The 24,312-nt window shown below is 32.5% G+C and overlaps 1 protein-coding gene across 1 annotated transcript in view; it reads right to left on the bottom strand.

Annotated features, from left to right (window-relative positions):
- LOC134715442 (tudor domain-containing 6-like) overlaps window positions 1-24,312 on the bottom strand; it is a 111,613-nt gene that overhangs the window by 85,285 nt on the left and 2,016 nt on the right. Inside the window, exons 2-9 of the mRNA XM_063577619.1 lie at window positions 13,348-13,456; window positions 10,290-10,338; window positions 9,521-9,612; window positions 8,438-8,576; window positions 7,719-7,817; window positions 6,077-6,114; window positions 5,315-5,340; window positions 822-1,382 (exon numbers count right to left, since the gene is read on the bottom strand). Of these exons, the coding sequence (XP_063433689.1) occupies window positions 822-1,382; window positions 5,315-5,340; window positions 6,077-6,114; window positions 7,719-7,817; window positions 8,438-8,576; window positions 9,521-9,612; window positions 10,290-10,338; window positions 13,348-13,448 (1,105 nt within the window). The 5' untranslated portion in view covers window positions 13,449-13,456. The remainder of the gene's footprint in view (window positions 1-821; window positions 1,383-5,314; window positions 5,341-6,076; window positions 6,115-7,718; window positions 7,818-8,437; window positions 8,577-9,520; window positions 9,613-10,289; window positions 10,339-13,347; window positions 13,457-24,312) is intronic.

The raw sequence follows: 24,312 nt of genomic DNA, 5'->3' as shown, positions 1-24,312 counted from the left end.
TCATAAACCTTGTGTTTAAATTTCATTGATTTCTATTTACTTAAACTAAAGTTATTGTGCAAAAACCAAGAATAATGCTTATTTGGGCCCTTTTTTGGCCCCTAATTTCTAAACTGTTGGAACCAAAACTCCCATTATCAATCCCAACCTTCCTTTTGTGGTCATAAACCTTGTGTCAAAATTCCATAGATTTCTATTTATTTAAACTAAAGTTACCGTGCGAAAAACAAGAAAATACTTATTTGGGCCCTTTTTGGCCCCTTATTCCCAAAATTTTGGGATCAAAACTCCCATAACCAATCCCCACCTTCCTTTTGTGGTCTTAAAACTTGTGTTAAAATTTCATAGATTTCTATTCTTTTTTACTAAAGTTAGAGTGCGAAAACTAAAAGTATTTGGACGCCAACGTGATAGCAATATACGACGAAAAATTTATCAAATTTTGCGATCGTATAAAAAGCCTTCCAACTCTCCCATACATTTTACTTTGGAACAGCCCTAAGTAAAATATATAAAGAGTTTTGAAAATTCTTAAAACATTTGGTGATCTTAGGTCAGTTAGTGCTGAATCAACTCAAAATTAAACATTTAGAGACGAGTTACTGTGGATTCATTGTTATTCTTGGATTTTCATGGTATAGGTAAAACATGAATTTAAATGTTTAACGTAGTACACATTTTCTATTGACATATATTGACTTTGGAAAAACCATAAAATCAACTACAAACATGAATACAATTTTTCCTCAATCAACAAAATTTGGTATCCATGAAAATAAATTAATTCAAGTACAACAAAATTTACATGTAGTTATGCTTACCTGCTAGAGATTCCATGCTTGAATGCATATTTTGTCTTTTACCATAATCCATATTGCCCTTTCTGTAACCTCCATAACTGGGGGTATTATGATGATAATTATCCTCATATGTGTATCCATAATTGTTATTGTTATAGCTATGATCTTCATGATAACCTCCCCCATAACCTTCATATCCATTGTTATAATCTCCACCTTGGTAAGGTTGGCCACGCCCAAAACCTTTGTAATCCATGTAATTTCCATCATTATAGTATCTTGGTTGCCTGCTGACCCGGCCATTTCCATCACCAAAGGGGTTCCCATAGCCTGGACTCCCCCCATATCCATATCCTCTGTCCCCTTGTGGCATCCCACGCCCATAACCACTGGAGTTCTTGTTCCTAAAATTGTGAGGGCTTGCGCCACGTCCTCGTCCTCTTGCACCAGCATAGGATCCACAGTCAGACTGTCCATCATACTCCATCAATCCACTTCCATCAAACTGGTTAAATCTTTGACTCAGTTGTGATGGTCCATGTTGTACAGGCATATATGATGGGTTTGGGGTCACTCTTCCACCTGGAATAATACTCCTACTTAGTTATCACTATAAACATGATAAATACAGATAATTTCCAAAAATCAAAATGCTGGATAACACCTCTAGGAAGTTTGTAATTGTAGATGTGTATTATTTCAAATAGTTTATAGATGTGTATTATTTCAAATAGGTTATAGATGTGTATTATTTCAAATAGGTTATAGATGTGTATTTTTTCAAATAGGGTATAGATGTGTATTATTTCAAATATGTATTTAATCACAGCTTTGATGTTTTACCTAAATAGATATAGGAAGATGTGGTGTGAGTGCCAATGAGACAACTCTTCATCCAATAACAATTTAAAAAGTAAACCATTATAGGTTAAAGTACGGCCTTCAACACGGAGCCTTGGCTCACACCGGACAACAAGCTATAAAGGGCCCCAAAATTACTAGTGTAAAACCATTCAAACAGGAAAACCAACGGTCTCATCTATATAAACATAACGAGAAACACGTATATATTACATAAACAAACAACAACTACTGTACATCAGATTCCTGACTTAGGACAGGTGCTAAACCATTTTCTTTTCAGCAATTATTGAAAATCCCTTTTTTTCATATGTTTGTCATACATGTATATAAAATTTTGATATTTTCTATTGCAACCTTAAACTTTTGTTCTCAAATATTCAAATATACTAACGAAAAGGAAAACATTCAAAATGTCATTTATCTTACAATGTCGTATTTGGCAAAACCTTTTCAACTTTTGATCTTCAGTGCTGTACAACTTTGTACCTTTTTCACTTTCGATCTTTTATATCTTGGCGTTATGTATTCAGGTTTAGTTTTCTGTAATTAGTTAATACTTCAGTTTCTTTATGTTAACTCTTTCATATACATTTGATAAAATTTACTGTTTGCAATAGCATGAATTGTTCTATATAATAAGAATGTTCTTTATTTTGACTATTTTATTAATTGTGACTGTTTATTTAACACATCATGTAAATGTAGCGGAATTTGATGAGACTGTTATTAAAGTGAGAGGGTTAGCGCTATAGAACCAGGTTTAATCCACCATTTTCTACATTTGAAAATGCCTGTACCAAGTCAGGAATATGACAGTTCTTGTCCATTCGTTTTTGATGCGTGTTGTTTTTTGATTTTGCCATGTGATTATGGACTTTCCAAATTGATTTTTCCTCTGAGCAGTATTTTTGTGATTTTACTTTTTTCTTATCCCGGGCATAAAAACAATGCCGTATTTGGCGAAATCTTTTCAACTTTTGATCTTCAGTGCTGTACAACTTTGTACTTTTTTCACTTTCGATCTTTTATATCTGGGCGTCACTGTTGATTTTTGTGTGGACAAGGCACGTTTTTGGCGTATTGAATTTTAAACCTGATGCTTTTTGTTACCTATTAATCATGTTTTTCTTTGTCTAATATGTTCTCCTATTTATTTGTATTGTAGTCCTGTAATATTATGTTGTCATCTCAATGTTATATTTAACTTTGCCATTAAAGTGCGAGGTTTGGCATGCCACAAAACCAGGTTCAACCCACCACTTTTATTCCCCTTTAAAAGTGTCCTGTACCAAGTCAGGAAGATGGCCATTGTTATATTATTGTTCGTTTATGTGTGTGTTGCATTTTAACATTGAGTCGTTTGTGTTTTCTCTTATTTTTGAGATATTGAGATAAGAAGTGGCACGGTACTAGTCTATCCGTGTTATATTTGTTATTCTCGTGGTTTTTTGTCTGATGCTTGGTCCGTTTCTGTGTGTGTTACGTTTCGGTGTTATGTCGTTGTTCTCCTCTTATATTTAATATGTTTCACTCGGTTTTAGTTTGTTATCCCGATTTTGTTTTTTGTCCATGGATTTATGAGTTTTGAACAGCGGTATACTACTGTTGCCTTTATTTACAGCTTTTACATTAATGCTAGCAAGACAAATCTTTGTTTGGCTTGCTTGCTTTGTTTGTATCAATGTTTGCTCAAGCATGACAATTAAGATAGGCGGGGCTTCAGCTTCTATACATCATACTTAATTTTACTGGGCGTTATGTTTGAGGTTATGGACACTAAATTTTTTTAACATCACAGGATATCAAATATAAAGCGCAATCGCGTAGAAATGGAAGCCAAAAAATTGCATTGTTTTTTCGAAGATATGCATTTTCATCATCCAACTTTAAAGACTATCATCAAGTACTTTTAGTAAAACAAAATAGCTATTCGAACACACCTACTCTGATTTTGTGATTCATTACATAGGTATTTCATTTGACCCATATATTTCATCTTTTAGTACTGTGATTTTTTTATGTTATAAAGTCAACCTGTAGCTTTGCTACATAAAAATGATAGAATCTGAAGCGAGATGATGTATCAAATGTTCTTGCTTTGTACATTTTCAAGACAAAATATTCATCTCAAACACACCCTTACATAAGAAGGTGCACTCGATTTCTCTTTTTGATACAATCGTTACCAATTTTTTTTTTCTTGAGTCACGTAATGGAAGGGCAGATAACCATGTCGTCGACTTGATATCTAATTGATCTGCTTAACTTTGTAAAAGATAAATTGAAAACTTATGCAATTTTTTGTTTTTTTTACAACAAAACACTTCGTATTTGAGAAGAAAATTGTTATTTTATTTGTTTTTCTATTAACTTTTAAATTTTTTTTTACTATAGTAAAAAGCATTACAGAAAGCATTTATCGCCTTCTCTATAAACAAAGAATAATCAGTTTGAAGGTTTACAAGCAAAAATTAATCCAAAGTGCGCAATATTCAATTACAATTGACATAATAAATAAAAGGGATGAATTTAGTCATTTACCCCCTACTTAATTATCCCTTTTATTAGAAAATCGAGTGCACCTTCTTATATTAGGGTGTGTTTGAGATGAATATTTTGTCTTGAAAACGTACAAAGCAAGAATATTTGATACATCATCTCGCTTCAGATTCTATCATTTTATATAGCAGGTTGCCTTTATAACATAAAAAAATCACAGTACTAGAAACTGAAATATAATGGTCAAATTTAATACCTAAAATTTAGTGTCCTTAACCTCAAACATAACGTCCAATAAAATTTAAGTATGATGTATACAAGCTGAAGCTCCGCCTATCTTTATTGCCATGCTTGAGCAAACATTGATACAAGCAAAGCAAGCAAGCTAAACAAAGATTTGTCTTGCTAGCATTAATGTAAAAGCTGTAATATAATGTACTTTACAAATCTACTAAAAAATTAGTTTGAACAGAAATATAGTAATTATTCAATGAAAAATAAATTTAATTCGAGAAAGTTATTGGTTATTTCCTTTTGAACAGAAATTTAGTATAAATTAAAAAGTATTTTCATCAAAAACTTAATTCTAGGAAAAGAGCTTTAACTGAACAAGCTAAAATTTTGAAAATCGAACCCGACATGTAACTTTTCATAATAAAACAACACTGTATCAATATCCTCAAGCATGAAGAAAAAAAGTCTGGAAAACTGATTTGCTGGACTGACAGACAGATGACTGCAAACCTAAAGTCCACTTCGACTACGTCAGTAGGTGACTAACAAGCATTCTGTGTGTGTTGCATGCTAATACATAGTCCCCAACCGTTTAAAATTCATTGTATTAAAATAAAATTCTATCATGCTTTATAACTAGTCAAGGTGTAAACTAAATTACAAATTCCAAGTCATTATCTTCAAGCATAAAGAAAAAGAGTGGATTTACTACACTGACAGACAGAAGGACAGAGTGTAAAACTAAAGTTCCCTTCCACTTCGTTGGTAGGGGATTAATGGAATAGAATATTATATATAAGAATATCCAGTCAGAAGTTAAATGCTATGAGTTCAGCATTAACCCCTGTTCTCAACACATTTTATGTGTGTCCCTAAATAACTGCCAAGAAGTCCTTGTCTGCCATCATTTTTTATACCTTGGTTTTTCATCTGTTTGTGACCTCTGAAAAAAATAATAAATAGACTTGGAATTATATATTCATATAACTAAATGGAAATTTGTAATATTTGATTTGTTTCTTTTGAAATATGGTTTTTAATTGCTCATTTTTTTTATTATCCTATTTGGATATTTGAAAGAATATCTCAATTTCAGAATAATTTGGCTAGTTCTGACATATTTGTTCAACAAATATTTTGCTATAAGAGTGAAAATTTGTAGCTCCAACATTGAAAACTTTCACTTAACAGTGGTTTCATTTGGCAGGTCAAAATTTTTAAGGCCAGAACATTCAAACGTCAAGCAACAATCACTTTTAATTGTGACGTCAAATTTTTAAAAGTGTGATTTCAAAGTTTATCAGAACTTGTATGATTTTACATAATGGCAGACAAATTTGCATACAAGAGTTAATATGTCTATTCTACATATATCTTCTCCACTTCAGACTTTTTCAAAACTGAATGTATTGGGGGTAGGAAGGCACTTCTTATTTTACCCCACCATGCATACATTTTAAATTAGATATTTCATTAAAATGTTCAAGCAATCTTTCTTAAATAACCACCACCAATCAAATTTTGCATACAATTAATTCTGGAAAAACCCTTACATAAAGATCTGTCTATCATTTTATTAAAACAAAAATCGGATAAATATTTTTATATTTGTCCTTAAAGAGTCATACCAGCTGTACCTTATGAATGTTTTGAATAAAATTTCAGTTAAAAATATTTACCCAAGTTGTCCATTGGTTAAGACAATTCTTCTTCCAGACTGAAATAAGAACAGACAATACAATTAATAGGTGTGTACACTTTACTTAAAATGATCATGCCTACAGATCTGCATACTTTTTTGGCAGTGGTTATTTTCTGTCTTAATTGCAGGACTCTGATCATGAAATTAATCAAAATGCTTGTGAGCAGTAAATAGTCCAGATGGCATTAATTTTACAGTGGGAACTTATAAATCTAAAATTTGGATTTAGACAGAACATTTGTGAACAAAAAGTAATTTTGAGTTTCTGTATAAATTATTTCCTTCTTTCATTTCAGAACTACTGTATATCTTTTGGTTTTCAATTCTAGTGTTTATATTTCATCATCATAGATGTATTTTGTCTGTCCCCAGTTTTATGGCATCCATTGTTTTTCAATATTGTTTTTGTCAGTGAGATACGATTTTACTCGAATTTACACATTATTGGCAGGGTTCGACATTACCGTTTGTCCGATTGTCCGGGACAAGTGGAAATAGGTGTCGGGCAAATAGATTCATCATACTACTTGTCCGATGGGACAAGTGAAAAAATCGATGTCAGATGTTAATAGATCAAATTCAAGACTTATACATTCCTAAAAATATGAATGATTGTTTTATTGATCATACAAAATGAAATAAATATTCATTGATTGAACCAGAGACATATAAACTTGTATATTATGTCTCTGATTGAACGTATTTGAACATGCTGGCAGCCATTGACCAGGGGAAAATAAGTAAGGGGAAGGAAACCAAATGTAAATGTTTCTTCTTAGTATAAGCCTCTTGAATTAGGAGCACCTCCATATGCATGATATGGAGTTTTACCTTAACTTTAAAATTTTAAATTAAAGTTTGTATCAATTGATTTTGCTTTAAGGCATAACATTAAATTAAAAAAAGGTATTATTTAATAAGATCTATATGTTAAAATAATAAGTTAAGATGGAAAAATAAGATAAAATCTAAAAAGGCAGATTTTTTACTAAAATGTTTTATACATGTACTTCATGATCATATATCATGCAAATAAGCCTTCAGTCTGAAATAATAAAATGAATTTTGATGTAGTATTCATATATCATAACAAAATGCTCCCTTTATTGATCTTTATTAGGTACAATCAAAGGGCAAGTGTTATTATTGCATATAACATGTATCATCAATATGGAGAATTTTCAATTATAAATTCGGACAAGTGAGTTATGAGTTCGGACAAGTTGATTTTCTTGCAACTTGTCTGAAGGGACAAGTGAGAAAAAATGATAATGTAGAGGCCCGATTGGTTGGTGATTTTCGATATAAAACTAGCACTTGAACAAAATGAACATCACTGTCATAAATAATAACGATGAAAACAAATTTTGAGATTGTTTGGAAATTTTGGTTAAAAAGGTCTGCAAAGTTAATTTATATTTCCCTTCCAATTGAAGGTCTGTCGGGCAGTAGTAACCAAAACGAAGGTCCGATTGCAAAAGTGAAAGGTGGCAGACCTCGGACCACCGCTAACTTTGACAACATCATAACATTATATGAACCCCAAAAAGATTTTGCGGTCATATAAAAACACATGTTTTTCAAAAATGTATTGTAATGCTTTCCTTTTTTGTTTTTACCTTTACTGAGCCTTTATCACTGTCACTGTCTGAACCTTTGGTCCGGGATTGCCCACCCATTCTACTTGAAGGCAAGGAATTAAGAAATTCTTCTTGGTCCTGATTAAAATATAATACATTAACTTATATTATTATCTATTTCTTTCCAACTTAAATTAAGACAATGAAACATAACACAAGTCTAGTGACATTTTCCTTTCAGCACACAACCTCTGTCTCTGTAGCACGGTGCCACCTGGCAATAAGGATAAATAAAGACTGACCAATATGATTTCACCACCTATTGTATAAGTGAGGCTAAACAGGCATTCCTCAGGACTTATCCTGTCAGTTGTATTTTCATAATCAGGCAAAATTTTCATGTTTGTACAGATACCCAATTTTCCATGACAAATTCAAATTTCCTTGCAGTTTACATATAAATAGGAAATTGACTAAGTACTGTAAAATATTTCAAAAGTTATAAGTGGGTATATAGTGATAAATTTTACATGTTGTTTATTTTGTTTGATAAATAAAATAAATGGGGAATGATGCCCCCGCTTGCATACAACATTATAACTCCAGAACAGTAAAAGTTTTTAAGAAATCAGAGTTTTCCTCTCTTGTATATTATAGGAAAAAGCATATTCTTTCATATCAGATACAAAAAAATCTGTGTTGTTAGAGCTACTTTAGCAACTTTTAGCAGGACTTTTTCTTAATAATTGCATAAATACCTGTTTTTCGTTCCTTCTCCTTTGTCTGTCCTCGTCTGACATAGCAATAGCAACTTTAAGGGTATGTTCTCTCAATTCAAATTTATTCAACTGACGTATAGCATCTTCTGCTTCAGCCAAATTAGACATGGTCACAAACCTTTCGAAAAAAAGTTTTAAAATTGTGAGTAAATTTCTATAATGTATGTGTTTGCATTATAGAAGATAGAACTACACCTAATTTACATCATTGATTGTATATTATTATTAACCATTGTTAAGGATGCTTTAAACCAATGCATGTTTTTTACATATTGAAAATATTAGCCATGATGTTCGATTCAGCAACAGTGAATCACAAAAGTTGGGCAGAACTCTTAAGATATGTTTATATATAAACTACCATTTAACAATGTTCACAGATACAAACTAACATTTATATGAATCAGTACATATGTCACAGGGACCCAATTATTTGCCCCATTGAAATGCATTGTAAATAATAGTAAATAAAGGGGGTACTGTTTTATTAATAATTTTGATAGCCACCTTGACTCTTCTGGTTCATGTTTGGCATTTGTTTTGAAGTGTCTAAGTACAACCTCAGTGCCTCATGACCGGCATTCCAGTTTTTTGTTTCGATTGACAACAGGGTTGGTCTACTTTCGGGGGAGGATGAAGGATAGAATTGAGGCAATATACTCTATGTTCTGACACCAGATTACATTTAAATCAATCCAAATTTTGACAGAAATTCAAACTAGAAAGCCTACCCTTTCAAATAAATCAATGAAGGAATATTAGATAAATAAAGACAAGGAGGATATTTTTCTTGTTCTTATTCAATACACATTTCCGGAAGCACTGCATACTTGAACTACATGCCCGTGAGAGCTGGTGTTGCTCACCAGTATTTAATGTTGTTTTTTTATATCATGTATATAAGGTTAAAAATCAAAATTAATAGTAATTCATTCTAAATATTATATATATATATATACAAAGGCTGTCAAAATAAAAAAAAAAAAAAATTTATTTGAGGATGAACCAATCCCTTTTAATACCTTGTCCTTTGCTGTCAAAACGCTAATCATATAAACTTACCCAAAGGTGCTCTTTAAGTCAGTTCGTTTAGATACCATCATCTTTGCATGTAATACGTTACCAGCTCTACTAAACAAGTTTGATAGACCATCCTATAAAATTGATAGCAAAATAGGCAAGTGATTCTTAAATTTCAGAATCAATAACATAAGATTAATAAAGAAAATTCTTAGGACAGGATTTCATGAAATAACAATTTTCAGTCAAAATTGCTGAACCTTTCAAATGCATTCCATAGGCCAGACTTTTTTTATCTGTTTAACGAGATCCGCTGACTCCACCTTTCCTGATTTCAGAATTAAAAAAAAGTAGTGATTCATACTTTTATTTTTATTTTTCCCGTTGACTGTTACAAAATCCTCTGAATAAAAAAAAAAACTGTCGTCTATGGTACTTCAAGGCATTCAGGATATATTCTCTTCAAAAAAGCTGGGAATATTACAGAAGATCATACATCTAATCATTCGAACTTTCTGCAAAACCAGTTATAACTTCATCAGAATTATTCATATTGTGAGTTAGAGCCGATAGACTAATCTATAATTCTGATATAATTTGTCACAAAATTATTGCATTACAGTGTAAAATTCTTTTTCGAATAAAGCAGGTGTGATTTTTTTTATTTGCATTTTTGGTCCAAAACAAATGCACTACGAAATAACTGTGTTCAAGGATAATATATCTTTGCATTTTTCAGACAAAAGTAGCAAACATCAAACAAAATCAGTAATTTTATTTTTTACAACCTAAAGTAGTCCAAAATACTAACATCCGACAGTTCTTTAGGTATTCCTGTAATATACAATTGGACTCCTTCTCTGCAAAATTAAATGATAGATAAGGTTTAACAAGTGTGCACAAACTGAAATGCCTTGCCTGCTTAACTGACTATTTATTTTATATTGAAAGTCTTAAAGATAAAAGTTCAACCAAAGGCATCACAAAAACTCAGGTCAAATAAATGCTGTCAGACAGACATATACACCTTACAAATTTTTTTATACAAAAAATATATTTGACCTTATGCTTACGATAACTGTATAAAATACGCCACAGGGTGCAGCTTGATACAAATGCAGAGTTCAAACCCTGAACAGTTGGGGCAAGTGTGGACACAACATTCAAGCTTGATACAGCTCTGAATTTGGATTGTGATTCAATATTTGACTAAGAATAGGTTTCTGACACAGAATGAATGTGGTCTAGGAACTTTAAATTTAAAAGTGGAAATTTACCTTTTATGGTCCAATATCAACAAGAGGCTGTCACAACGATAGCAAACCGGATTTATTAACATTTATTTGTGTCCTGGCAAAATCACAAGAACCATTACTGATGATTGGTGAATGTGAAAATCGTCAATATCAAATTTGACCTCCATTTTGTCATCAGTATCAACATATTAAAATTTGAAAAGCTTAGATTGAATGGTTCGTGAGTAAATGCAACAACATGAATGGAAACACCATTTTACGATCTTTCAAGAACCATAACTCCTGAACGGTAAAAGTCAAAATCGTCATTATTGAACTTGACCTCTATTTTGTCATCAGTAACAACATATTAAAATTTGAAAAGCTTTGGTTGAATGGTTCATGAGAAAATGCACGGACACGACTGGAAACACCATTTTTCAATCTTTCAAGAACCATAACTCCTGACAATCAAAATTGGATGCGTCTAAATTTCAGTTGAGTCGAACTAAATTTACGGTACCAAGGTTAGAAAGAGAGGCTGTCACAACGAAAGCAAACCGGATTTATTAACATTTATTTGTGTCCTGGCAATATCACAAGAACCATTACTGATGATTGGTGAAAGTGAAAATTGTCAATATCAAATTTGACCTCTATTTTGTCATCAGTATCAACATATCAAAATTTGAAAAGCTTAGATTGAATGGTTCGTGAGTAAATGCAACAACGTGAATGGAAACACCATTTTACAATCTTTCAAGAACCATAACTCCTGAACGGTATAAGTCAAAATCGTCATTCTTGAACTTGACCTCCATTTAGTCATCAGTAACAACATATTAAAATTTGGGAAGCTTTGGTTGAATGGTTCATGAGAAAATACACGGACACAACTGGAAACGCCATTTTTCAATCTTTTAAGAACCATTACTCCTGAACGGTAAAAGTCAAAATCGTCATTATTGAACTTGACCTCTATTTTGTCATCAGTATCAACATATTAAAATTTGAAAAGCTTTGGTTGAATGGTTCATGAGAAAATGCACGGACACGACTAGAAACGCCATTTTTCAATCTTTTAAGAACCATAACTCCTGAACGGTAAAAGTCAAAATCGTCATTATTGAACTTGACCTCCATTTTGTCACCAGTAACAACATATTAAAATTTGGGAAGTTTGGGTTGAATGGTTCATGAGAAAATGCACGGACACGACTAGAAATGCCATTTTTCAATCTTTTAAGAACCATAACTCCTGAACGGTAAAAGTCAAAATCGTCAATATTGAACTTGACCTCCATTTTGTCACCAGTAACAACATATTAAAATTTGGGAAGCTTTGGTAGAACAGTTCATGCATAAATGCACGGACACGACTGGAAACGCCATTTTTCAATCTTTAAAGAACCATAACTCCTGAACGGTAAAAGTCAAAATCGCCATTATTGTACTTGACCTTCATTTAGTTGTCAGTAACAACATATTAAAATTTTAAAAGCTTTGGTTGAACGGTTTATGAGTTAATGCACGGACAACATTTGATTGCCGCCCGCCCGACCGAGCATCCCCAAATCAATAACCAACATTTTTGTCACAAAAATCTGGTTAAAAATCTAAATACATGGTAAGATTCAGCATATCAAACAGCCCAAATAATTCATTTTTTGTTGAAATCAAACAACGTTTGATTTGGGACCCTGATTTGAACCAACTTGATAACTGGGACCATAATCAAGAAATTGCTTCACCACGAGCAGGTGGATACTACCGAAATCCTGTGATCGCAATGCAATACACATGGTTCTATCATTGAAATAAAATTTAATTGTACACGTTTTAAAACACATGCTCAATATTCATGTTTCTTTGTTGATTGTTTACTATAAGGTGACAATTGGTAAACTACAGCTTCAAAATAAGACAATTAAGTAGCTACCAAATTTTCACATCATGACAGACAGAGAAAAAAAAAGACGTTTATAAGATATGTTTGTGTTAAAAAAGATAAAATTGTGCACAGGAGACTAAGTTTATGATATATACATGCATTGGTTCAAGAATTGGATACACTTTATTTTCACCAGTCACACATATGACTTTAAATACATCATAAAAGTCTTAAATAGATAATTTAAAATTAGTGTAAGGGAGGTAATACATCATTGTACTATTTTGTTTTGGATTACCTCCCTTACACTGCTTTAAAATTGTCCATTAACCAGGACACCCTTGTTTTTCAACCTTTTTTTGCCCATAATTCCTAAAATGTTTGAGCCATAATCCCCAAAGCTGATCCTAACCATCCCTTTATTGTATGGAAACTTGTGGTAATATTTCAGAGAGATCGCTACACTTAAACACAAGTCTGGAAACTCGAAAAATGCCTTTTATGGCCTTTTTTGGCTCCAAATTCTTCAACTAATGGGACCATTATCCCTATAATCAATCCCAACCTTCCTTTTGTGGTTATAAACCTTGTTTTTAAATTTCATAGATATTTTTAACTTATACTTAAGTTATTGTTCGAAACCAACTGTCTTCGGACGACAATGACGACTTGATATTATAGACCACAAAGTGTTTTTGCGGTTGTAGAAAAACCAGACTCCAACTCTGTTATTACTGTCATACTTCTTATCCTGGTTCTTTCTGATGTTTCTTCCTGGTCCTCTGTCATATGAGTTGAACTTTTTGTCATCAAAGTCATCTCTTCTTGGATCCCATGAATCCATGTTCAAAGCTAAAAAAAACAAAGATTGAGTTTATGATTAAGGACCTAACACATATGTTTTCACTTGATGTCTGTTCCCTTTCTATAATGTTAACTTTGTATCATGTATATATTTGTACAGGCATAAATTTAGAGGTGCTAGGCTTCAGAGCAATTTTAGTGTTTGTTTTTTTATTATTGTACTACAGTTAACTCTCGTTGTCTCGAACTCGGTTGACTCAAAATTTTGGATGAGTCAAAATTTTCACATGGTCCCGAACTTTATTCCAAACAAAAGTATGCAATTCAACTCCTGACAATCAAAATTGGATGCGTCTTAATATCAGTTGAGTCAAACTAAATTTACGGTCCTAAGGTTTAGCACAAGAGGCTGTCACAACGAAAGCAAACCGGATTTATTAACATTTATTTGTGTCCTGGCAATATCACAAGAACCATTACTGATGATTGGTGAAAGTGAAAATTGTCAATATCAAATTTGACCTCTATTTTGTCATCAGTATCAACATATTAAAATTTGAAAAGCTTAGATTGAATGGTTCGTGAGTAAATGCAACAACGTGAATGGAAACACCATTTTACAATCTTTCAAGAACCATAACTCCTGAACGGTATAAGTCAAAATTGTCATTATTGAACTTGACCTCTATTTTATCATCAGTAACAACATATAAAAAAGCTTTGGTTGAATGGTTCATGAGAAAATGCACGGACACGACTGGAAATACCATTTTTCAATCTTTCAAGAACCATAACTCCTGAAGGGTAAAAGTCAAAATCGTCATTCTTAAACTTGACCTCCATTTTGTCATCAGTAACAACATATTAAAATTTGGGAAGCTTTGGTAGAACAGTTCATGCGTAAATGCACGGACACGACTGGAAAAACCATTTTACGATCTTTCAAGAACCATAACTACTGAACGGTAAAAGTCAAAATCGTCATTATTGAACTTGACCTCCATTTTGTCACCAGTAACAACATATTAAAATTTGGGAAGCTTTGGTAGAACAGTTCATGCGTAAATGCACGGACACGACTGGAAACGCCATTTTTCAATCTTTCAAGAACCATAACTCCTGAACGGTAAAAGTCAAAATCGCCATTATTGAACTTGACCTTCATTTAGTTGTCAGTAACAACATAATAAATTTTAAAAGCTTTGGTTGAACGGTTCATAAGTGAATGCACGGACAACATTTGATTTCCGCCCGCCTGCCGAGCATCCCCAAATCAATAACCGACATTTTTGTCACAAAAATCCGGTTAAAAAGCAATCAAATTCATTTTTTATCTCGAACTAATACCTATATGTCAAAACATGACCTGCACAACACACAAGAAATCAACTACCACAAAACCCAAAGTTTGGACGAGTACTTTGAAACACATCATAAAAAATGTTAGGAAAAAAGGGCCTTCTAGACGAGATCACTTATAAGCATTAGGGTTTTGTGGCAGTTGATTTCTTGTGTGTTATGCAGGTTTTCTCACTGTAGATCTGGAATCTGACACAGTCACAGATCTGTTCTCATTTGAATCTGAGGTGTTTATGTTCGATTCTAAGTCCTTATTCAAGCCAACTTCTTTTTTTTTAATCTTTTTTCCTTTTTTTCTTCTGTTTCTCTGCCACTGCCTTTTTTTTCTTTATATTGCTTATCAAATTTGGAATTCAAAGTTCTTCTTACTTTAAGCCTTTTTTTGTTAGCTTCGTTTTATAGGTTTTTATTTGATTGTCCAACTTCCTCTGATCATGTTAAAATTTCAGATTCAGCCAGTATTTACAGGTTCGCTCTTTCCAAGTCTCCTTCTTTGATTTATTTCTTCTAGAGAATTTTGCCTGACTTATGTCAGCAAGTCTAGTGGATGTTTTAAGGAATGAAAGTTTTACCAAAATTTGTTTCTATTTACTAGCTGTCTTTCAATTATCTGTCCTAAAACTAAAGCTAATTTTCATATTTTTCTTAAATTGTTAAATTCATGTCAGGAGTGTGACAAATTACATCTGAATGGTTAATCCTTGAAACATCTTTAAATATACCATTTTAAATCAAAATAATTGTTCTATTTTGTACAAAATTTATTTCCTCACTTTCCTATATGATATTATAGTTGTACACACTTATTTCCTTTGATAAATTTGCATTACTGTGCACAAAAAATAGAAAAATGACTAATTAAAACTGATTGTGCCAAAACAATCATGATAAATAACACATTTAAGAGGTAAATGATATGAATATTACTTGGTTTTAACATTTCTAACACAAAGAAACTTGTGGAACTTAATCTTGTGAAATTATGAATTGACAGAAAATGCTTTAAAAAAGCGTCACACTCCTGACATATATAATGCACTCCCACATCTATGATATAAACATATCACAGTGGTAATAATATTTTTTCTTCTCTTTGGAATAGCCACTTCTGAAAAACAAAAAGAAAAAGAAAACATTTAAGTCCTTTGTGTTCTTTGGTAGATGTTTAAAGACAGTTGTCACACTCCTGACATTTTTGGAGTACCTCTCTTCGTTTTTTTATAAATGGTCCTATAAAGAAAGTCCTGTTCTATGGGAAAAGATACCAGAAATTGAAAACAATGATATAGCAATGTGTTTAGTGATTTTTTTGTGAAAGTTTAAAGCATTTTTCAATCTTTATAAAATATGTCAGGAATGTGACAAAATACTGAAAATAGAAGGCTTTTTCTACATACAATTACATTAAAACAGTACAATGAAATGACATTTTGTTTTTTGCAAATGATCACAAAAACTCAGGGCTTTCAAAGTTTACTATTGTAACTGAAATATATTAAGATTCTTTTTATTTTCAAAAACTTCAATCACTAGTTACTATTATTTTTTTTCAAATTAAACTATTCAATTTGATTGTTATTATATGATTTAGCAGAAAAGATGGAAATTTTGATTTTAAAATTGTGTTAAATGATATGTTCAGATATTGATCCACTCAGGGTTTCTCCTAGTATATTTTTTCCCCCACCTCTTTGCAAAAACAATTTATTTTTAGCAACGTTATTGTTTTTTTTCGCAAAGTATAAACAAATGTATTTTCAATTAACTTTTTTCTTCTTTCAACATCCCCCCCCCAAAAAAAAAAAATAAAATATAAAATGAGTTTGCCCCATTGTTGTCTGCGACTATTCTCTTATAATTAGGCCACACCAATATTTGGGGTGAGCGAGCAATTTGAAAATTTTAATAAAAAAATATTTAATTTGCAACTTTTTAAGGCGAAGCTTGAAAAGTAATGGCGAGTGATTATCATTTTTTATTGTAAACATAAAATAGTAGTATTTGACTTGATTAAAACTTGATTTATCACTTTGAACTTTGACATTTCTTCAATTTCTGAAGTATTTTTTCCATGTTCACCAAGAAATAATTAAATCTGGTCTATGTATGTGTGACTGACAATGAGACAATTCTTCAACCAAGTCATAATCAGTTTGAGGGCAACCCCTTAATGTTATAAACATGATAAATATCCCTTTTACATGTTTTATGAGGGATCAATATAAGTTATAACATATTTGTTTGTACAAAGGGGCTCATATTTTCTCAAAGAACTATATCTCTATCTGGTATTAAATGGTCAAAACATGTCCAAGAATTTTGTAATATTCCTGGACTTTAACCATGTTAAATTAACACATTTACTTTAACAGTTTAAAGTATTATTCAAAATAAGTGAACCCCTCTTTTAGAAAAAGTTGTTTAAATTATGATGTACATGTAAGTAAGTAAGTAAGTAAGTAAGTAATTATTTATTATAGTGACATGTGTATCACAACATACATTTATACAATTATATACATAGCAATTTTATATTTACACCCGGCCCATTGGACCTTTATGTCACTTTAAACAATATGATATCGTATCCGAAAACGTAAAAATTTACAAAATAAAAATACAGAATTAGAAGAAAAGTTATTTTTTTCTATGAATAAAAGCCGAATTTTCAAATTTTGCAGTTTGAATTTGACAGTTTTTTAATAAATGGATAAGTTTTTCGTTATTGTCACTAAAATTGTCTAATGCGGCCATAGGTAGAAACCTTTGTCTAAGTTTGTCATAACATGGACAGTTTAAAATAAAATGTTTTTCATCTTCGATCTCTTGCTTTTCACACAGTACACATATTCGTTCTGGTAGCGCTTCGTTACGGAACCTTCCAGTCTCAATGCGTATAGAAAGAATCCCACATCTTAATTGGGAAAGAGCCGATCGTTCTTGTTTAGACAGATTAGATGTGATATACTGTTCTAGTTCGTAATTTTCTTTGAAGGTCACAAATGTTCGTAGTTTCAGTGATAAAGCAGATTTGTATTTCCATTCACTTTCAGTATAACATAAAAGTTTTTCTTTAGCTTCTTGTATGTCCACTATTTGTTTTGTTTCATAGAGGTTACTTAAACCAAGTTTATTAAAGATGTCCATAACTTGTGTGCACCATAATCCATTATTCTTATACTCCCACTCGAAAACTTTTTTCGTGAGTCTCTCGTCGTCCATAAGAATGAGACGGTTCCATAGGCGGACCATATCTAACCAATGTCTTTGCGTTGGTGGTAACCAGCCAAGTTCACTGTTTAATGCTATAGTAGGTGCAAACCGATGTAAACCACAGAAATATCGTACTGCTCTGTTTTGTATCATATCAATGCCATGATAAGTATTATAGCCCCAAACACCAGAGCAATAATCTAAAACAGGGCTGACACAGAAGTTAAACACAGTTTCAAAGGTTTTAAATCCAATTTCCTTGTATGAATTGAACTTTTGAAATAGCAGCACCAAGTGCTCTACCACCAGCTTTGGCAAATGCATCCGCTGCAGCAGTATACTTAAGTTTCTCGCTAAAAATAACGCCAAGGTACTTGTACTGCTCAACGATTTGTAGTTGTTCATTTCCAATTTTGAATGTTGAACTGGTCCGTGGAATTCGACCTTTCCGGAAGTGCATAACACTTGATTTTGCACTATTTACGTTTAATCTCCATTTCTCACACCATTTATTAAGTACGTCAAGAACAACTTGCATATCGCGTTCATTTTCAGTCACTAAAGCAATATCATCGGCATACAACAATATACTGATTTTTTCGTTTTCTACCGGGATACCCTTGTTTAGATTTTTAATCTCAACAGCTAAGTCATTAATAAAGATTGAAAAAAGCGTTGGCGAAAGGTTGTCTCCCTGTCGGACACCATTTACACAAGGGAACCAGTTCGTTTGGAATCCGTTTACACGCACACAAGACTCAGTGTTAACATATAAACTGGATATAGCATTGTACATGAAACCATCTATTCCATTCAATCTAAGTTTGTACTGCAACAAGTTGCGATCAACGAAGTCAAATGCTTTCTGCAAATCAACGAAAGTTACAAAGGATGACTTCCAATTTTGAATCATACTGTTTAATGTAAAGACATGGTCCAAACATGATCGATCTTTTCGAAATCCGTTCTGTTCGTCAACAATTGAATCATTTTCTTCTAAAAAGTTTTGCAATCTGTTGTTTAACACCGAACTATAACACTTAGCTAGTACAGAAAGCAGACTAATACCACTGTAGTTTAATGGAACTCTCTGATCTAATTGTGTACCTTTTGGAATATGAATTATAGCCTTTCCCCATACTGAAGGTACTTTTCCAGTTTCGAAACATAATTGAAATAGCTTATGTAACACAGATATAACACTATTATTCTTCAAAACTTCATAATGCAAAAGGTCAATGCCTGGCAATTTTCCGTCTTTAGAATAAAAAACAACCTTCCTCACTTCTTCGATCAAAATCGTTCCATTTAATTTTCCGTTTGGTTCAAAAAGAGGGTCTAGCATATTGTCCTCTAGTAACTGTTTATGTTGCATAGCATGTGCGTAAAATGTATCATCAGATGTCGTATTAACTTTTTTATACAAATTCGAGAAATCATATTCCCATTTCTGTAAAACTTCCGATCTATCACACGTTATATTACCACCGCCTATATCACACTCCATAGGTATATCTTTCTTCCTTTTCGGGCCCAATTTGTTCAACTCATCCCAGAACTTTCGTGGATTATCTGTAGAGACTTTTTCAATGTCAAGCGCCAAATTCGATTTGTACTTTCTCTCTAAGAAACGTAAACGATTATCAAATGTTTTTTGAGAAGTCGAGAATTCTGTCCTAGCTTTTCGTCGAGCACCATGTCCGTTGGTTTTAAGAAACGCCTTTTCTTTGTCTCTCATATTCTTCCATAATTGAGAAAGTTCGTCATTCCAGAAGGGTTTATCATTACGAAATTTTCTCCGTGTTCGTTTTGAACAATCAGTGAACGGTACTTTATCTTCCATTTCACGAAAAACTGTGTCACAAAAAGCTGCATATATACTATCTATTTCGCCTTGTTCTTCTTTACAAATTTCGATTGTTCTAATAAGTTCATTTATCGTTTGTTTGATAATGTCGGAACACATAAAATCCGCAGGAATACTACGCAGTTTGAAATGTTTTCGGTTCTGATCTGTCTTCACATCGTTATTTATATCCACTTTGTTTCCGTTACCCAAATCTGAATTTAAATTGTATCTATAATGATAGTCAAAAACTAAAAATGCGTGATCAGGAATTTTACATCGAGTGTCTATGAGATTTTGAATTCCCTCGGAACCAACAATTTCACCACACGGTACAATCTTAAAGTCTTTACAACTGCCAATGATATCATGTGGAACGCATATATAATCGACAACAGATTTGCCTCTTGGTGAAATTGACGTGTACTGATTTAATTTTTCACCAAAACGACCATTCAAAACGCAGAATTTACTGTCAGTTAAAAACTCTACAAATACTTGTCCGTGTTTATTGCAGACAGAGTCTATAGTGGTCCCTTCACAAATATTATCAAATTCAAAATTGAAGTCATTCAAATGGCCAATTCGAGAGTTAAAGTCGCCTAATAAAAAGATGGCATCCATATTGCAATGCAAGTAAATTTGAGCCAGAATATGAGAGAAAAAGGTTTCAGCGTCTCTACCCCATGGTGAATTTTCAGGGGGCAGATAACAAGAAAATACAACGAAACACAAGTCTGTTTGTCTATGACGAAGTTCTTATCCCAATATACAAATGTACCATCGATAGATTTGTCAATCACACGTACGTGAAAAAAGTTTAAAACTGTACATTTAACAAAAAAGCCAACACCTCCAGAACCTTTTGGCGCCTTCCTATGTACAGAATGTCTGTTAAAACCAAACCATTCATATCCTTGATTTCGTAATTCCAACTTATCATTATCCTTTAAGTGTGTTTTGTTAACGCTAACAACATCAGCACCAATACTTTTGAGCAATGCGATTCGTAATACTTCATTGTTACTTGTCCAACCGCCTACATTGATATGTCCAAATTTTAAAACATCTTCAACAGACCGGGAAGTATCCTAATCATGACCATTTTCTTCTTGATTATTCTCCTGACTTGAATCTTCATTTTTCTTAACTAATCTTCCGTTCGCTGTCATGCGATATTGCGCACCTTGCGGCAGTTCCTTTAGAAGAGTGCGCGTATTTAGTTCCATCATTCTCTCTACATATGATTTGCTACTTCGTAAATACACACTACGATAATCAGTCGATTGTCTGAGCTTATCATGCATATGTTTTTCTCTAAGAATTCGTTTTTTGATCTCGACGCTACGGAAGCAAATTTTTACAAATCCAGGTTTATCGGATCTTTTACTTCTCAATCGGTAGGTAGAAATTATATCTTCATCGGAGTACTTTTGTGTATTGTCGGATTGACTATCATGATTTGCTTGATTGACAATAGAAGTATTTCCCGTTAAGCCACCCGAGGCGATTGACGACTCCATCGTATCAAGTCTTGTCGCAATACCGTGAACAACGTCTGATAACTGTTCAATCTTTGATTGTTGACTGCCAATTTCTAAATCGATATCAACTTTTAATGCCTTCATTTTACTGTCAATACTTGAAGTTAAATCGGTACGCATTTTATCCAGTTTACTTTCGAACATTTTTTGCATAGAGGCCTGTCCTCTTTTCAAATCTCCCATAGAATCTATCAACATTTTTAGTTGATTTTTTATTTCGGGGTCGCTTTCTGCATTTGACGCCATTTTAACAGTTTTCCCTTCAGGTTTGGGTGTCTCACCATCCGAAGTTTGAGGCCTTTTCTCACCTTTTTTGGCTTCTAGGGTTGACATTAATCACATTATATCATGAAATACACATTTAAATCCATTTAGGTCCATATAAGCTAATCCAAATCAGTTTTTCCAATAAAAATTTCTGACATAGAAAAAGAACGTCTTTACACTGACGCATGCGTAAAGTAATTGTCAAGCTATAAAGGACCCCAAAATTATTAGCGTACACAATTCGAACAGGAAAACCAATAATCTAATTTATATATCCAAATGGGAAAATATCAATGACAACATCAACAAAAGATAATCAAAACTGCTGAACGACAGGCCCCTAAATCAATCAGGACAGGTGCATAAACATGCAGCAGCTATGGATAGTTTTGTTTCGCCAGCATACAATATAATTGCAGTTGTAGGCAATCCTTCAAAAGTTCTTTGTACTTTATTCTAACAACGAACATTTTTTTTTATAGGGAATATTAATAAGGGGGAAAGAAACCAATTTTTTGTTCTTTACAGGTATCTCGCTGTTATAAATTTATATCGAAGCACCGTCCACTTTGGATAAATAGGTTTCATGCTGAAACAAATTTTCTCACAGATATTTACAGTGTGGTGGGGTGCTTTTATGTTTAAAATCGTTATATACAAGTTAGACTGTGATTTTAAAAACAAATGTTGATATCTTTATATATTTACAACAAAAATAACGGTGCGGGAAATGGACATGATTCCATTTCCGGATGCGGGAAGCAGAAATATAAAAAAAAATTAAAAAATCTGTTTTGAAAAAAAATAGGAGCAGGTGGGTCCGTCAAACAAGGAATCAAATTGGAGTGGCCTTAACCATAACTTTTCATCTCCATTGTCATGAATGTAGTACACTGAAAAGTTACTTTGCTTTCTTTAACTTGAACAGGAGAAAATGAATTATATTTGAAACAAATTTCCTAAAAACAGGGGTCCACCTACCTTTGAAAATAAAAAAGATAAAAGTCCAGGATAATAACAAAATTCTTGGACATGTTTTGACCATATAATACCAGATAGATGAATATATATAGTTCTTTGGGAAGTGTTTTTTTTCCCCCAATAATATAAATATGTGCCCTTTTGTACTAAGAAGTGGATTAAAACAATTGTTTTATCACTTAAAATTGATCCTCCCTCATAAAAGGTATAGTTATTATTTACATTGAAGGGTTAACCTCTGACATTTGTGTGGTTGTTCCCAACCTGTTGAATATCTTCATAACAACAGTTTTCTTTTCCAGACCATCGTAAATGAAAAAGTGGATTAGTAAAACTATGATTGAAACATGTACGTCGCCAAAACGACTTTAAAGTAACCTCTCAAATCAGTTATCATTATCAAAGGAAAAAGTCGGAGATTTTTCTTACTTTTGATTATTTTTCGGAGTATTTTCAGGTAAAGTAAGGTAAATTCTGAGAAACCCGAAACAAAATAAATGAACAAGATGGATGAAATAAAATTGTAAGATATATTTCTTTTGCCAATGATGAATTTTAATTGCCACAATATAAAATATATTTATGATAGCATGTGCTTATATTTGTACTTAAAATATCACTGAAGATGAATTCCATTTTGTTTTACAATGTGAATGCTATAGACTTAACCCTTTCACCGATTGCTGCCCAGACAGAAGCTACTCTGAGACGATGGCGTCCCTGGCTACTATTACTCAAGTGGGAAATCTTCAAAATAAATGTTAATAAAAACTTGTTTGTAGTTATTTGTGTATTTATTTCATTCACTAACACCATGTTCACAGTTTTGTTCATGTTTTGATATTTTTTCTTCATAAAATATACAAATTTTCCCCATTCTTTAGTTTGGAGTCCTCAAAATTCTGCTTTTTAACCCAAAACGGCAAAATTTTGTAAAAATTATGAGGCTGTACAAATTCCGCACATTGACAGATGTCCATTCCAAGTGTTTTGTTCATATAACGACGTTTTATGTCAAAAAAGTATACTAGTTTGGCTTGAATTCTTCCATATTCTTTCAAAAAAAATGTTCCCTCATTTTAAATTCTCGTAAATTCCTTAAATTTCATCTGATTTTGACACGGTTTTTAACAAACGGAAGCGCCATGTTTACACTTTCATCCAGGTATTCATTAAAGAAAGATAACTCATGTTTGCACTGTTTTGAGCGGGAAATATAAAAGAGGTATTCCGATCCCGGTAAAACGGGACTCGTCAGCTGTCTGAAGCATGAATCCCGGTAAACCGGAACTCATCGGTGAAAGGGTTAAGGAGACAGTTTATTAAACCTTATTATTATAGACGTCCATCGTCATTCAAATAAGTGCAACTTCTCAGCACTGAAAATGTATAAGATTTGTGTAATTTCTGTAAATTTTTGTTTAATGCACTTAATCATAGGACCAAACTGTTATTGGTCAATACTTGATATCTATTTGCTTCTCTGATGTATTACATGCATGCATGTCATGTTGTGTTATAGAAATGTATTTGTATTTATTACACTGATAAGCATAACGTGCTTAAAGTAACAAAGAATTAATTGATATTAGTTAAAAAAATCCAGCTAATTCCAAGTGGTTTGATGCTCAACTCACAACAAAACAATTCCTTTGTTCCACAATTCATACATTTGTCATACATTGATTATCAAT

The sequence above is a fragment of the Mytilus trossulus genome, chromosome 4 (genome assembly GCF_036588685.1).
Source record: "Mytilus trossulus isolate FHL-02 chromosome 4, PNRI_Mtr1.1.1.hap1, whole genome shotgun sequence".
Lineage (NCBI taxonomy): Eukaryota > Metazoa > Mollusca > Bivalvia > Mytilida > Mytilidae > Mytilus > Mytilus trossulus.
The sequence above is the reverse complement of the archived record's forward strand: the minus strand, read 5'-3'. Positions and strand labels throughout refer to the sequence as shown.